Source organism: Harpia harpyja, chromosome 15, assembly GCF_026419915.1.
Source record: "Harpia harpyja isolate bHarHar1 chromosome 15, bHarHar1 primary haplotype, whole genome shotgun sequence".
Classification (NCBI taxonomy): Eukaryota; Metazoa; Chordata; class Aves; order Accipitriformes; family Accipitridae; genus Harpia; species Harpia harpyja.
The window spans coordinates 23,299,927-23,315,887 of NC_068954.1; the positions used below are offsets into that span (position 1 = coordinate 23,299,927).

At 40.7% G+C, this 15,961-nt stretch overlaps 1 protein-coding gene across 6 annotated transcripts in view; it reads left to right on the top strand.

Moving 5' to 3' along the window:
* ARHGEF10 (Rho guanine nucleotide exchange factor 10) overlaps positions 1-15,961 on the top strand; it is a 120,197-nt gene that overhangs the window by 62,310 nt on the left and 41,926 nt on the right. For all 6 annotated transcript variants that reach the window (XM_052809171.1, XM_052809174.1, XM_052809176.1 and 3 more), the window contains one exon: positions 15,702-15,817. In XM_052809171.1, coding sequence (XP_052665131.1) covers positions 15,702-15,817 — 116 coding nt within the window. The remainder of the gene's footprint in view (positions 1-15,701; positions 15,818-15,961) is intronic.

A 15,961-nucleotide genomic window follows, 5' to 3' on the forward strand; every position in this document is an offset into this window, starting at 1 on the left:
CAAACAGTCCTGTAGAACCTACTTGAACCTCTTGGCTTTGAGGTTTCTCAGCTTTGTGATGTTTGGTGACAATATCACAAAAAAATGAAATAACTTTGTCCATCATTTGTAGTCTCAACCTTCAGGTTAGATGGTACTCAATAGGTAAAAGATCAGCTGAACTAATTGTTCTCTTAGTAAGCTCTAATCGTTGTATTAATTCAGTCTTCTCCTAATAAAAGGAATCAAAAGATAAGAATTAAAAAGGATATGAAGGATACTGGTTATACAAATGAATAAATCTTCCCTCAGCTTTAATCAAACGTTTCTGCCAAATGATCCAACTAAGTTGAATATAACCAACTGTGAAAGAGGAAGAGCGTAGCCTTACTGTTTGCATATACTGCTATGTCTGTGCTAGCTGTTACTCTGAACGCAAACTTGTCCAAATTGGCCCGTATAGACAAGTTTGAATACACACTTGTGTTAGTTATTCTGTAGAGTTGCCCCCTTAGTTCCAGTCTTCTTGGCTGCTAAAGATTACAGCAGCTTAGAAAGTACGGCCTGCCTGCAGAGGGAAAGGACTTGTAAGGCTTTGTGTAATGGTTCGCTGTTGCTTGTTTATTTGCACCCACCAAGATGCTGCACTTTATAGTTGATGATGACCCAATCTTTATCATGGTAGTATCGCATCGTTGGTGAGACCGTTGGGTATTTACCACAAATTGCAGAGCACTACCAGCAAAATACTGTCGTTCTCTGCCTGAAACTGCATTACTTCACAGTCATCATAAAGTTATGTTATGTTTCCCTCTGTTTTCAAAGTATACCAGGGAACTGCTGTGGTGAAATCCCAGTGCCTTCATATTATGTGGTTTTAATAACATCTAATGATCAAGAACAATTTGGGATGCTGCAGGCAAAATCCTGCTTCCATGACGTAGAACCATGTCTCAGACCTCATTTGCAGCTCTCATTTCCAGTTGGTGGGAACTGGAGAGAGAAAGAATAATGATGATTCTGTGTAAAAGCATTAACTAGTAGGGGGGTCACCCCTTCCATTTCTGGAGGACTAAGAAAAGTTGGTTTGTATCTGCCGCACACCAGGTTAAAGTACTTGACCTCTGTAAGGTTGGTATTCTCACATTACTGCTGTGATTAGCAAGAATTCTTGATGGATTCTCGCTGTGTCCTTGTGAGGATTACTGGTTATTAGTTACATTTCTTTTATGATGGCACTTTTTACTCCACCAAAATCCTTTTTATGAGGAGCCAACTCACTATTTATTATTGGCTAAATGCAATTGGTGCTTTCAGCTGCAAGAAAAGATAGCATAGTTTAAAGATGCAAACTTTACTTTGGGTGCTACAGAGAAGTTAATAGCTGAGTTTGAATTCTTCTCATACAGGCTGTAATATACAACTGCTGAAAGGTTGAAAGGTTTTATGAGTTCGTATAAATCAAGGGCATGCTTTAGTACTGTTCTAAGGTGGAAAGTAAGGGCTGCATGAACTTGGTTTTCACTTGGCAAAATCATCAGTTTGCAGTCTTCTACCCAGTTCTGCTTTGCATACCAGTCTTTTGTCTCTGAATTCTAGAGGAGCACATATTTAGCAGTTGTTAGGTTCATATCTTTTTTTTTTTTTTTTTTAAGCCCTTTGGCTTTTGGCAGTGGAAACTGTATTGCCTGAGGGTGTTGGGGGGAAAGCAGGAAAATTTTCCTAGAGTGTATTCTGCTGTGCTGCTTCTGTCCTTGATGTGCTTTTGCCTTATTCCTGTTGTTCTCCCCTAGTACCAAAAGTAGACTATGAGTTTTTAGTTACGAATATGGAGAAGGTGGAGTCCTTTATTTGTATGGTTCTAATATTGTTTCCTAGTGGAGTGCAATTATAACTTGTGTTTGCTTCCTGTAATGATATTTAAAGCAGAAAACATTTCACATTCTCAGTCTTCAGGAAAAAATAGCATGTTTATCAGATTGCATCTCTCTCAGCAGATCAGGTAAAGTTCTGTTTCATGTATTAGAGTTAGTCTTGCTTCAAGGTCTGTGAGTATGAGTCTCTGGCATCCCAACTGGATGATTCCTGTGGAAGTAGTTATCTTAACCCTGTGTGCCCAAGATGCCTGATGTGTTCATTTTCTTCTGGAGAACCATTTGCAGAAAGATGCAAGATAAAGTTTTTTCCATAGTAAATCCACATACGGTTTCTGGTAGGCTATTGCTGCTGTTCTCTCTTTCCCAACTGATCCATGTGCAGAAGCACACACACATTCATAATACTAAAAAGTTGAATTTAATATAGGAAAAGAGGAATATTTTCAGCATAAACAGGAAGTTGTATATTCTTGGTTTTAATTTACTTGTGCTGGAAGAATTGTGTGATGGAGTTCAGTAAGAGGTGTTTGAAGCATGTTTTAGGTGGTTATGGGAGCATTTGACTTGATTCTATGGTAAGATATAAAAACTACTGTAATGGTAGGTGAGGTTGAGAAGTAGAAAGTCCTTTAGTAGGGCCTGTAGCGATAGGACAAGGGGTAATGGTTTTAAACTAAAAGAGGGTAGATTCAGACTAGATATAAGGAAGAAATTTTTTACAGTGAGGGTGGTGAAACACTGGAACAGGTTGCCCAGAGAGGTGATAGATGCCCCATCCCTGAAAACATTTAAGGTCAGGTTGGACGGGGCTCTGAGCAACCTGATCTAGTTGAAGATGTCCCTGCTCATTGCAGGGGGGTTGGACTAGATGACTTTTAAAGGTCCCTTCCACCCCAAACCATTCTATGATTCTATGAAACAGGAACTGTGATTCAAGACCGAAAAAGAATTTAGCAAAAGTATTATGTAATATGGGGGAATGACCCTAGGTTATAAATGGTTGAAAACCTCAAAAGGAGACACTTTCCTTAATTATATGTCTTCTAGTAAATTCTCTTTTTCCACACAGTTGTGTTGATACATGCATTGATTTCACCTCCTCTGTCTGTCTGTGAACTACTGAAAGTAATGGATTCAGTGTTCACATCTGGGATATTGGTTTGGTTTTGTTTTCCTTTCTTTTCTCTTTTGTTTTTTTCCAAGATACCTATAGGTAACCTGTTTGTTATGGACCCAGGGAAATTAACATCAAGCTTAAGGGCTCCTGAATTTTAGTGTTTGCTCTGTTGTGGGTTTGCTTTTAAGTTTGTGGGTGTCTTGCTACTTCTGTACCTCACTTTCCTCACCTATAAAATATGCTGTGGTCTGGGTAGGAGCCCTAAGCACTCAGAGGACCTCAGACATCTAACATGTCCAGAGGGGGTCTAATGGGGGCCACAGATCACTTCAAACATGCCCACAGGTAAATTGGTATCTTTGATAATCATGTTATCTCACAGACGAATTGAGAGAGTAATCAGTGACTATTCAAGTACTACATTATTGCTAACTTTTTTTTTTTTGGTGACTTTTCTGTCTTTATTTGTTATTTTAGATGCTGTAAGCATCTAACGCAATTAACACATTTGTTCTGATATCTTTTTAGCTAATATATGCTGCTTCATCCTGAATTATCTTTTAGTAGTTGAAAGGATTTATCTGCTGGCTATTTCCTTGTTTTTTGGTCTATTAGAGATTATTTTTTTCGTTTCCTTTTGAGGAAGTTTACTGCATAGCTATATACTAGTGAATTATTCAGTCAAAATGAGTAAGAAGTTGGACTGAATTCATGGAAAGAGGGCACCAAGAAAGTTAAAATGCTACCTGTACTCTTCTGATAAAAAAGAGGATGGGTGAAAGAGCAATGAATACAACTTGTTTTTTAATATGTAATATATAAAATACAAAAAGTATAGTTAAAGGCAAATTTGTGACTTACCAAAATGTACTTAGATTCCCCTCTAGAAGAATCAAAAGTCAACCTTCACTTGCAAGTCATCCATCTATACATAAAATCACTGAAAATACAGGTATTTCACTGCTCTTTAAATGGGAATATAGGAGCAAAGGTCAAATATACTGGCCAGAGTTTCAGTTTCTCAGACTGCTGACACGTGTTATTACAAGTTTGCAGCACTTTAGGCAAACTGTTGATGGGTCATGAAGTGTGGTTTCTGTGCCGAGAGGAAATGTGTTTGGTGCTGCTGCGACAGCCACTACCCCGAGTTGTCTGTTCTCAGGTTCCCAAGAACAAAAAGGGTGAGCTGTAAAAGTTCTTCACAGCAATTTTATTCAAGAAGACCAGACTACAGAGACTCTGTAGAAGCAAAGGGAGAGGGCTAAGCATCCTGCTTGTTCCTGGGTGGGAAACCAGTGCCTGTCAGCAGTGTTCTGCTGATCATGTTGATTAGGAGCCATACACAACATAGCCTATTACTTAAGTAAAGAACCATTTAATTTGAGCCATATGGCTAAAGGCTGAACGAGAAAATGAGCAAGACTCATCTGTACTATATATCATGCAGTGATGAGCGTAGGAGATAACAGTAAAATGAAAAAAACAAGTTACCACTTTTATGTCTATGGCTGTATTTTCGTGTTATTTTTTTGTTTCACAGGTTTACAGTTGGTAACTGAGGTCAAACCTCAGCACTGCTAAACCATGGCTTATCTCATTTCCTGGTCATACTTCCAGGGATACATTTGTACTCTGTTTCTGCTCACCTGTGGTTTTGATCTCTGTGGGTTTTGTTAATTGTCAAATGCAGTAGTGACACAACGCTGAAGTGCAGGCATGATTCCTCTCTTCTGAGTTTCCTTCTGCTTGATGCAGTCACTTCATGTGGGTCTCTGAGTGTTGCCAGGGAAACAGGTAGGGATGTTGGATGGGCTACAGTTTGCACTTGTGTTTCTGTCGATGTCTTGCTCAGTGGAAGGACAGCTTTTCCCAAAACCAGAAATGATGCTGCTGTGATAGCTATTGCCATTAAAGCTGCTTTTTGCTGGTTTGTCTAATGAGAAATATAGAATTGGGGAAGGAGAAAAAAAGTCACCTTTATCATCACTTTAAGGCTGGACAGTTGTCATACAATGTCCACAGTAAGCAAGACTAAATATTAAGTGGCATATCAACTCTAGCATTGGTGATAAGGTTTTAAAAAGGATGATGTGGCATGAATTGCTAGTTGAACTAACTTTCATATCTGTGAAATTTCTATAGAGTAATAATGTAAATCTTTATTTTAAAACTTTTGAAAATAATACTCTAAGGGAGATGTAATATGCTTATAAATGTAAACTCTCATTGGTATATGCTGTGGTGGGTTGACCCTGGCTGGATGCCAGGTGCCCACCAAAGCTGTTCTATCACTCCCCCTCCTCAGCTGGACAGGGGAGAGAAAATATAACAATAGAGCTTGTGGGTCGAGATAAGGACAGGAGAGATCACTCACCAATTACTGTCACGGGCAAAACAGACTCAGCTTGGGGAAAATTAACTCAATTTATTACAAATCAACCAGAGTAGGGTAATGAGAAATAAAACCAAACCTCAGAACACCTTCCCCCACCCCTCCCTTCTTCCTGGGCACAGCTTCACTCCCGGATTCTCTACCTACCCCCCGCAGCGGCGCAGGGGGACGGGGAATGGGGTTTACGGTCAGTTCATCACATGTTGTCTCTGCTGCTTCATCCTCCTCAGGGGCAGGACTCATCACACTCTTCCCCTGCTCCAGCGTGGGTCCCCCCCGGGGTCACAAGTCCTGCCAGAAAACCTGCTCCGTGGGCTCCTCTCTCCACAGATCTACAGGTCCTGCCAGGAGCCTGCTCTAGCGCAGGCTTCCCATGGGGTCACAGCCTCCTTCGGGCATCCCCCTGCTCCGGCGTGGGGTCCTCCCCGGGCTGCAGGTGGAGGTCTGCTCCGCTGTGGACCTCCCTGGGCTGCAGGGGGACAGCCTGCCTCACCATGGTCTTCCCCACGGGCTGCAGGGGAATCTCTGCTCCGGCGCCTGGAGCACCTCCTCCCCCTCCTTCTTCACTGACCTGGGGGTCTGCAGGGTTGTTTCTCTTATATGTTCTCACTCCTCTTGCCAGCTGTGATTGCAGTTGCACAAGGTTTTTTTCCCTGTCTTAAATCTGTTCTCCCAGAGGCGCTGCCACCGTCACTGATGGGCTCAGCCTTGGCTGGCGGTGGGTCTGTCTTGGAGCCGTCTGGCATTGGCTCTGTCAGACACGAGGGAAGCTTCCAGCAGCTTCTTACAGAAGCCACCCCTGTAACCCCCCCCACTACCAAAACCTTGCCACACAAAGCCAATACATATGCGAACAAAAGACCAGAGATTTTAAATGAATCTAACTCCAAACAGTCTGTTAAGCTGAGCAAACCGAGTGACATTAAATAGTTCACTTGTTAAGCGGATACATGTTTCTAGCTGGTGGATTAGGTGTAGAATAAAGTAGGTGTTACATATTTGTCTCACCCACTTAGGATGAGATTCTTCTCTTTGCCTTTTGTATTCATTATAGTGGTTATAGAGTTTGATGTTCACCTCCTATAAACCTTTTTCAGTGTTGCCAGGGGTCTCGTCTGCGTCTTGACACAGAGTAATAAAATGATGAGTAAAATAATGTTATAGGTAGTCTGGTGGGAACTCCAGTGTAAACCTGGCAGCTTGGCCAGTTTACAATCACCTGCAGACCTGTCTTGAGATCCCTGCAGTACTTTCATCGTTTGAACGCCTTCACACGTGTACTTTCACTGCCTGTTTATGTCAGTGTTTACCTTCTCGCATCCAGTTCCTCTCTTGCCCTTTGTGCCCATGCAGGCACAGCCCAGAGGTCCTGCGTGGCCCGTCTCCCTCCTTAGGAGGGCAGGGGCTTCCAGGTCCATGCTCCCCTCAGCCTTCTGCTTCGGGACCTGTGAGAGGAAAGGGCCATGGCACCTCTTTTCTTTCACTCTAAAGTCTCTTTGCTTCCAGGGTTTTCCTTCCTTGTGAGAGCAGAGCCAGAAACGGGAGTTCCTCTGATCTGTACCTGCAGTCAGGACGCAGCCCAGGAAGACACCGGACCGTTTTCCCGGCTAGTGTGATGTTGAGGAGCTGGGCTGTGGGGTCCACACTTGTCAGAGTGTTGGGGCTCCGGTGTTTCTCCCTCTTGTTTCCCACTGCTTTTGCTTCCTTCCTCTTCTCTGGCACAGCACAGCTGCTTCTGTCAGCAGGAAGAATATTTATGGCATTTTATCTCTGAAATGCCCTGTGCGGTCAGGATTAGCTGGAGTTTAATATAATCCTGAAGCCATGCTCTCAGTGTATGAGCTACTTCTCACCATCTCAAGAGGCTTTGCGTTTCCTTGGTGTTCTTGCATAATTTTACTCACAAATGGTATAGTGCTATGGATTTAATACCTTACTCAGTATTTGCAGTTGCAAGGTGTTGATTTTATCTTTGCATTGCTCAAGCTGTGTGAATAAGCAGTTTTGTGGTTGGACTGTAGTTTTTGTGCAACCTGTTTCTTTGGTGTTCAGATCTGATACAATGAACATATAGCAAGCCAGGTCTCAGCATTCATGTAATTACCAGTTGAGAGCAAGGTATTAACATCTGACAGGGAGGTGAAGCATGTTAAAAGTACTTTGTCAGAGTTGAGACTTGCGAGCTCTGTTTCCCAGCTCTGCTCTATGTGTACTGGGTGGCATGTGGTATTTGGTTCTTTGTGATTAGGACTTGAAGAACTCCCCTGTCTTGCATGGCAGTGAGAATAAATACATTAAATAGTTTCAGAGGCTCAGGTTATCAGATTCAATAATTAAGCTCATAAAGATTACCTTTAGGTGCTTACATGATTAAAGTATCATTAGACTGAATAATGATAATGCTCTTCATGTTGGTTGATGATGTTGATGGGTCCTGACTGTATTGGTAATTAGGCTTGCTTACCTCATGCCCGAATTTAATAGTTTGTGTTCTATTAATCTCAGGGGGTTATCGCTTATTGCTGAATACTATGTATGAGTTTGGGCTGCTTTTTTCTGCACTAGGTTACTAAACCTAATTTAGGGTTATGCTGTAAAGCTATGTGAGAGTAGCTGCTCAGCTTTTCATTGATGGCTGCCAACTGAGCTCTTGTTTTCCGAGATCATTCCTGATTTCCCATTTGCTTCAGTTTCCAGACCTGGAGACTGATAGCACTCTCTAAATATTTGTGTAGTTTGGACCTGAGAGTATAATGAGCTCAGGTGAGCTACAGTTAAGCTATGATGGCTGAGAGTTTTCGGGAGCATGCAACTGTGGAGTTCATGAGTTGGATTTGTCATGAAAGAGCAAACAGGGGTAAGGCAGAAAGTCTGCTTTTCTCTTATGAACTTTAAATTGACCTGTGGGCTTGTTTAGGTCTTAAACCAGGATTTTGGATTCAGAAGACTACTTTTTTTTATTATTATTTTACTGAAATTCCAATTGGCTATTAAACTGCTCTCATAAAGGAGAAATGAGAAAACATAACCCACCCACATGGTTCTCTGGGGTGTCTATGGAAACAGGAGCAGCATGAGTGAGCAAATGAAAAGACACAAATAGGAGGAGGGTGGTGCTAGGGGAGCTGCCAGGGGCTTTGCTTACATAACATAACCTGCAGGAAGTTTGTAGTTCAGCATATAAAAATAAAATCTCATTTGCTTTGTCACCGGCTTTAACACTCATACAGAATTTCCAGGCAGAAGGGATCAGAGGTACGGAGGTGCCTCCCTTGTGTATAGCTGGTGCTTGGATTTGTCAAGTTCTGTGCAAGAGAAGGTTTCAGTGCAGCAAGGCATCCTCATCGCTGGCCTTCCAGCAAAAGCTAGGTGTTCTGGTGCCAAGGGTTTTGTAAAGGGAAAGGGAACAATACTTAACAATGGGCATCAGTATCAACTGCTAAATGAATGACAATGTTCTTGGTATTCCCAAAATTCATAATCTTTTTGCCAGCTCTGTTTATCCATTGCTGAAATACATCGCTTGTATATGAAAATGCCACATAAAGGTCTCCTTTTCTACTTGCATTGAGAAAATTGGTTCTACTAGACATCCTCAGGGAGAATGTTTTTCCTCTATTTGACAAGTTCTCTTCCCCAGAGCAACTGTAAGGCGTTTGTCCCGTGTTTTGCGCACCAGTGTATCTGTAGGAGCCAGATCCAGTACCAAGTATAGGGGAAGAATTCCTCAACTGCAGTAATTGAATCTTGGGCCTTATTAATGGTTTCTGCTTTTCCTTCTTTAAATTAATTATCAAGATCTTCAGAGAACAGGGAAGTATTTTACTTCAGGTATAACGTTGTCTCTCAAACAGTCTCTGTTCTTGTCCTTCCTAAAGGTGGACATCTTAAACTGAGCAGTGGGATGCTGTCTGCCTATTATTACTTGAAAAAATCAGTGAAACATTTCCAGGACAATCAAAGTCACATTTAAAACAAAACAATTGAACAGTTCTGACTGCACTTAAGTGGTTTTAAATATATTACTGCTACATCATCATAGTGTAACCTAAACATGTTAACAATCTCATGAAATCTGTCCAGTTTATTATGAACTGATAAAGAATTCATCTGGTATCATGATGCTTTGCTTTCCAGAACACTGTACAAGCTTCTCAGGTTTAAATGTGTAGACTTACGTGTTGCAGAAGAGGCCTATTTTTTTTATTATTTGTTCTGAGTGTGTAATTCTATACAAGTACTAGTTTGTTATACCTTCCTCAGACACAGCAACTTTTAAAGTTACCTGTCACATATATAACTTCTCCCCCCATCCCAGGTGATTCTTATGCTCAAGGTGAGGATTGAATCTTTTCTGAATCTTTTCCCTTCATAACACTTGATGTTTCAGTATGCTGCCTGGATGCACACAGATGGCTCAGTGGGAGGAAACAATACGAATGCACTCAGCCTTGAAGACCAGATTGCAAATGGCAAGTCAAATTTGGGATCTACCAGCCTTTCAGAGTAGTCTGCAAATCTGGCATGTTCTTCAAGCAGAACATTAATTTCGTGTTAGCCCTCAATAATGCTGGAGCTATAGTCAGGAACATAGCTTTTCTCAGTTTTGGTTGTGGTTTTCACATGTGAGCATTCCTGAGCTTCTGTTTTGCGTAGCACATAGTCTGACTTCAGGGCCCTGCATCTCTCAGAAGCAAAGTAATCTTTCTAAGGACCCTGAATTTCCATGACGGATCGGTTCTCACTTCATGTCAATATGGCATTTTCCAAAGCAATTTATATTGATGTATTGTGGGTTTGAACCATGTGGAGAGAAGGTCATTACTGTAGTCATACTCAAGGCAGATCTTGTCAAGATTAGTTACTTTGCAGTAAAGGAGATACCCAGGAGTGTATCTATTAACAGTCTTTGGCTTTAACATGATATACAATACATAAATGTTTGCAAAATAGTTGCAATATTGAGAGTATGCTGAATGACGCTTTTATTTTATTTGCATGCCATTTGGATTTTTGTAATAATATTACTTGAAAAAAATCCTCCTAGCTGGGAATAAACAGGAGTTTTAATATGGGAAGGGATCGCCTAAGCCATTATGTTTGCTTACCCAGGAATAGATGTTTAAGTTACGGGTGACTGCATCTACTCTAGGCATTGTAACACTTTATTTTTCCCCTTTAGCAGCATAAATCTGTGATAAATTAGTAATTCACAAGTGAGAAGCAGAGCACACAGCAAAAGCTACTGGAAAACGTGTACAAGTAACAACTCACCACAGTAAATAAATGTGTCCCTTAGTAATTGTTTGAGAGGAAGAATAGGGCGTGATTAGTTCAGGATTACAATAACCAATATGCTTGTGGTGCCCATGAGAATTGAAAATTAGAGGAACTGGATAGACGGCTATCCCAAGTGAGCGGCTGCTCTGCCAGCTCCCATTAAAGCAGCTGCTGCTGTGCTGGCTGTGCAGGGAAAGAGCTGCAGCAACCTGCTGCCAGCGGTGGGAATTCTCCCCCTCTGCCCACACCCAAGCACTAGCACACAGACACTTATTTTGCATGTGTATATGCAGAACCTTCCAAATGATAATTTTGCCTGAGCCAAGTTAAACTGACTTTAACCACACCCAGGGAGTTTCCTGCAGGCTTTGAAAATGGCTAGATGTAAGTGCACCAAAATTGCTTCTGTTTCAGTTATAAGAATTACTTCAAACCAGGCAAAACTGCTGAATTTAAAGCTGTAGTGCTGAGAGTAACACTGGGAAACGAGCAGGTAAAATAAGTGTTTAGCGTTATACTCAAAAGTATCTCCACTAAGGAGCAATTGTTACAAAAAGCAGACTCTTCCCACCCCAATTTTACATAGCAGCAAAAATAAATTTAAACTCCTTTCCTCCCTCTAAAGCAAGTGGCATTTTTGTTTTCTTTTTTAACCTTGAATATATTTCATAATAATGCTGAGCAAGGAATTAGGTATTTTGCATGAATTACTGGTTGTCAACAGTAAACCTGCCTGTTACAGGGAGGCATGAATTCTCTCTCTAAAATCATAGCAACAAAGGAGTTGATGAAAAGAATTCCTGCTAACTTACATGTGGCCAAGATTTCACCCTTGATCTGTAGGTGGAATGCAAAAAACGTTGCCTCCGAAGCCACATATGTGGTTATCGGTTACAGCACACTGCCTTCTCTCCTGCCTGGGCACACCATCCTCTGTAACACATAGGATGTGTAGAGCTGGGGAGAACCTTCTCTAAACTCATGGAGGGTTTTTTTCACATTGGAAAAATAAGTTGTTTTGGAGCTTGATAATTAGCAAGAGTGGCTTAGAAATGGGAAGGAAATGGCTTTATCATTTGTGAAACATTTCAAAGTACAAGAAGAAACCAGCCATGTATCTGCTTTGAAGTGAAGCCAAGAGTTTTTCAGTGCTTTCTATGGAAAAAAGAAAGACTGAACACCCACCCCAAAATAGCTGGCAATTGAATGGTCAGGGAACATGTGTGGGCTGAAGCAGCCAGTCCTTGGCTGTGAACTGAGAAAGGCATCTGATGAACAAAGTAGTGTAACCCCCCACCTCCTTCACCCTGGAAAAACCCTCTGTCAGTCAATTCTCAGCCGGATCAACTGGTAGTCAACATTTTGTTAACCACTGAGAAGCTAATCCTATTTTAAAAGACATAGTGGCTAACCCTTGCAGGACCCAGTTCAGAGATGAAGTTGCTATAACTTGTAACTTGTTATCCAGACACAAACCAAGTGGTCAGTTCTCAGAGAACTCTATTCTGATGAGTCCATCATTGCTGATCTCTGAAGCCCAGTTATTTTTCTGTGTTCCAGTTTGTGCCCACTAAGGACCTCCATGAAAGAATGTTATTAGCCATGGCTATTGATCTAGCCCTTAACTGACTATTAAAATTTCTTCTTAATTTGGCTGTTTGTCCTTCCTAGAACATCAGAGGATGGAAGCGGGTTCTCTTTAATTATTTATCAATTTGCTTTTTGGCTTTCTTTCCTGTGCTAAGAACGTGGTCTTTAACGAATGAGCCTAAAATGACTTCTGTTTGGTTGTTCTGTGTGACACAATTTTGGATGCCATGTTAGTTTGTTTGCTTAGACACTTATTGCATCCTTTGTATCTTGACTTATTAAAAGCTTAAAAAATATGCATGGTACAGACAAAATAGACTCAGGTGACACTTACTGAATAAAATTCAAGATTTATGCCTTATTCCCAAGACTGGAACAAGGATATTTCTAAGTATTCGAAGCTCCAGGAAGAGGTTTGTAGAGGACAGCTCTGTTCAGGCAGGGTGGATGTATATACTGCACAGGGCAAGTCCATCTGTATAAGTAGTTAAAGCTTTCTTTATGGCCTCAGTTGAAGACTGTGGCATAAAGTCCTGCAGCATCTAAGAGTGGCCTGAATGCTTGCTGCTATGTGTTGCAGGTTAGCATCCATTCTCCAACCTGCTTTCAATAATAAAATGAAATATCTGATAACCGTCTTTATGAAGCTGCAAAGAGTGATCCTGGCTCTTAAAACTTAAAAATAATGTAATTCACTTGAGTGAAAATATCCATCTTATACAAGGGAATCCTTGCAAACTTTCAGCTTTTCACAGCCTAGTAGTTGTAAATTTTCTCTTGGTTTGAACCCACAAGGATAAAATTCAGAAATATTTGTACTATGTTTTTCAGTGCAGCAGCTTGGTTTGTTTAGTAGTGGAGTTTATAAATGACAGGTAAGTGAATGGACTTCTGCCAAAAACTCAACTCAACTGCCAATTACTTCTAATCAGTCTAAATTTTGTTTTGCAGAAGTTGTCTTTTTGTTACAGAAAGTTGGGACAAGAATGATTTCATTTGTTCTTTACAATGCCAAACACATTATCATGGCTTTTGCCTAGATTTCACCAGACTTCCGTTAACACTGACCCACCCCTTTCTTTGCAAGTAGCCCTGTCGAAATCAGCAATTAGATGTGTCTAGCAACTAGCGATTCTGATGCTTAACAAATTACAATTGTTGTCGACCTTAGTAAGAAAAAAGGTGTAAGCTAGCAGAAGAGGGATACATGGAGAGAAGTGTTTACAACTTTCAGATGTTGATTTTTCAAGTATTTGGATTGAAGAAAGTGGAAATGCAGCTTAATGAAAGTCTGTAGTCTGCAGTTCCAGAAAAGTGTTTCTTTTTTTTTTAAACAAACCTGCAAACATACTCTACTGAGCATAATCTCAAAACTCTTCCTCTTAGGTCTACTTTGCAATTATTTCTTTTCATTGTGTACGATAAATGTAATGATCTGTTCTTATGGACTGATTTGTTTTTAAGGGTAAGAAAGGCTAGATTGTTTTTTTTAATTAACATTCAGAACAGGCAAAGAAGGGTGGATGAAAGTTGTATCTCTTCTCTGGCTGGGTAAATAGTAGTAAGTGCAGTCATTCCCCTGTTTAGTGCTCAAGGGCAATACACAGAAATCCTTTCATTGATTCAATTTACCAGAAGATTTAAAGGCAAGAGAGTAATTTGAAATTTGATGGGAATGTGTAATATCGCAGGTTTATGTTGCATTTTCCTGCAGTGAAGTGGAGAATTCAGAGATAAAGTAACCCTTAACATTTTCCTTGACCCTTGAAATTTTATACTCTTAAAGGTTTAAGGCAGACTCCTAGCTTAGTACAGTGAATTGCATTAAAGAAAACATCCAGTGATGGCCTCGATCCGTATGATGCCTCCAAATAGGAAAATATCTTTAGAAAACACAGTTATTTTGATACGTAACTGAGAATATACTAATGATTTAAGAAGAATTCTCTCGTGTGTGTTTATTTTTCATGTTTATTCTGGTTGATGCTATTTTGATAACTTTGTGTTTGGTTTGTTGCGTTTTGGTTCATACGCTGGTCGCTATAGCAGACGTAGGGGACGGAGGTGCCAGCGGTGTCCCAGCTGGCAGCTGCCCTGTGTCCAGCACCAGTCTGCCCTGGCAGCCAGACCAGGTGACATGGCTCGTGTCCCTGCCCCTGATCTGTCTGCAGAGCGGGTAGCCAGCATTATATTTAGATGGTGTTCTTGCCAACACAGGGTTGAAATCCTTCTGCTCCAGGGGAGTTCGCTGCCTGCAGACTAGCTTCCAAAGTTGTACTGAGGGTGAAGGCTCTGTAGTTTGGATGCTACACTGCATGAGCTAAATAATCTGCAGGGGTTTCCTGGAAAGATAATCCAGCCCGGTTCCTCTCATTCAGCCAAAGGGAAACATGCTGACTCTGTATGAGTTGGGGTGGGATTTTTTAGGGGAGAGGGAGAGTCTTGCTTCTGCAAGAATTACATAGCCATCCCACTCCTAACATTATGTCTGGGAGTCAGAGTGTATCAGCAGGGTTCTGCAAGCTTTGTGCATTTAAGTAGTCAGTTTATCCTACTAATCGGAGTATTTTTCTGAGTTAGTGTTATCTTGTAAACATATGTGCTTATTGATGGTTAGGACAAAATATTTCTGCTGCTGTTAAGATTTGTTGCTGACCTCAATGCAGATCATTTTTTCACTTAACCATGATTACAATAAAATTTAAAGTGGTTCAGTGAAATTGCAGGCTCGTGTTAGAGCTGGGATGTGGATGTATGATCCAGAACTATCTTGCGATCGATGAAAAAAATTTTGAGTTTTAAACCACCGTAGTGAAAGCTATAAATAAATTTTTGGGGTTCGTCACATGACCAAAAGCAACCTTCAAGAAGGATGTTTAAACTAAGGTGTAACAGCAAGTCTGCTGCTTGGTGCTAAGCAAAACTTCCATGTCAGCGAGAGATTTGAGGGCCAGTGAAGCATCGATATTTGTCACAGTTCTAGTGCGTGCTTATTAAAATTACACATAATGCTGTCCATCATGCTAGATGAACAAACTTGAATCTTACTTGTAACTATAAAAGGCAATGATAAGGTGAGCTAAAAGGAAATGCCTATGGTAATGCCCGTACACGCACAGCTAATATGTATTAACATACTACTACCTATAATTTCCCGGGATGCATTTCACAATTATCTGTCTGCAGGGACATTAAAAGCACCTGGAGCAGCAAAGTGAAATATCGATGGTATATGTATAAATAAAACCACTCTGATTTTCAGACGTAATGAAGACCCTAGCTGCACATGGGTACATTAGTTGTTTTTACAGTCTAGAGAAAGTGTCACCAGTTTGATCAGCTTAATTTTCATAGTGTCAAGAAATAGCGATGTGTGTTAATATTATTATCTTTGTCATGCTTTCCTCCTCCAACTGAGAATTACATCTTTTTATTATATATAACCTTATGTTTTTATTCATTTTAGACAAGCTCTATATGGGACCAGGGCAACTGTACCATGATCTGCAGAACCTTTTACATGACTTGAATGTAGTTGGTCAAATTAGTCAATTAATAGGCAGCCTTAAAGGAAACTATCAGGTAATAAAAAAAGCTGGATTTATTTTTCAAATATGTTCCTGTTGTAAAGTAGCATAACTGTCTCTCCCTAGGATCTATGCAAGACATTCTTTAGTTCTCTCTGTAAAGAGTGTAATAATTTTTACCTCTAGTAAGTCATTTACT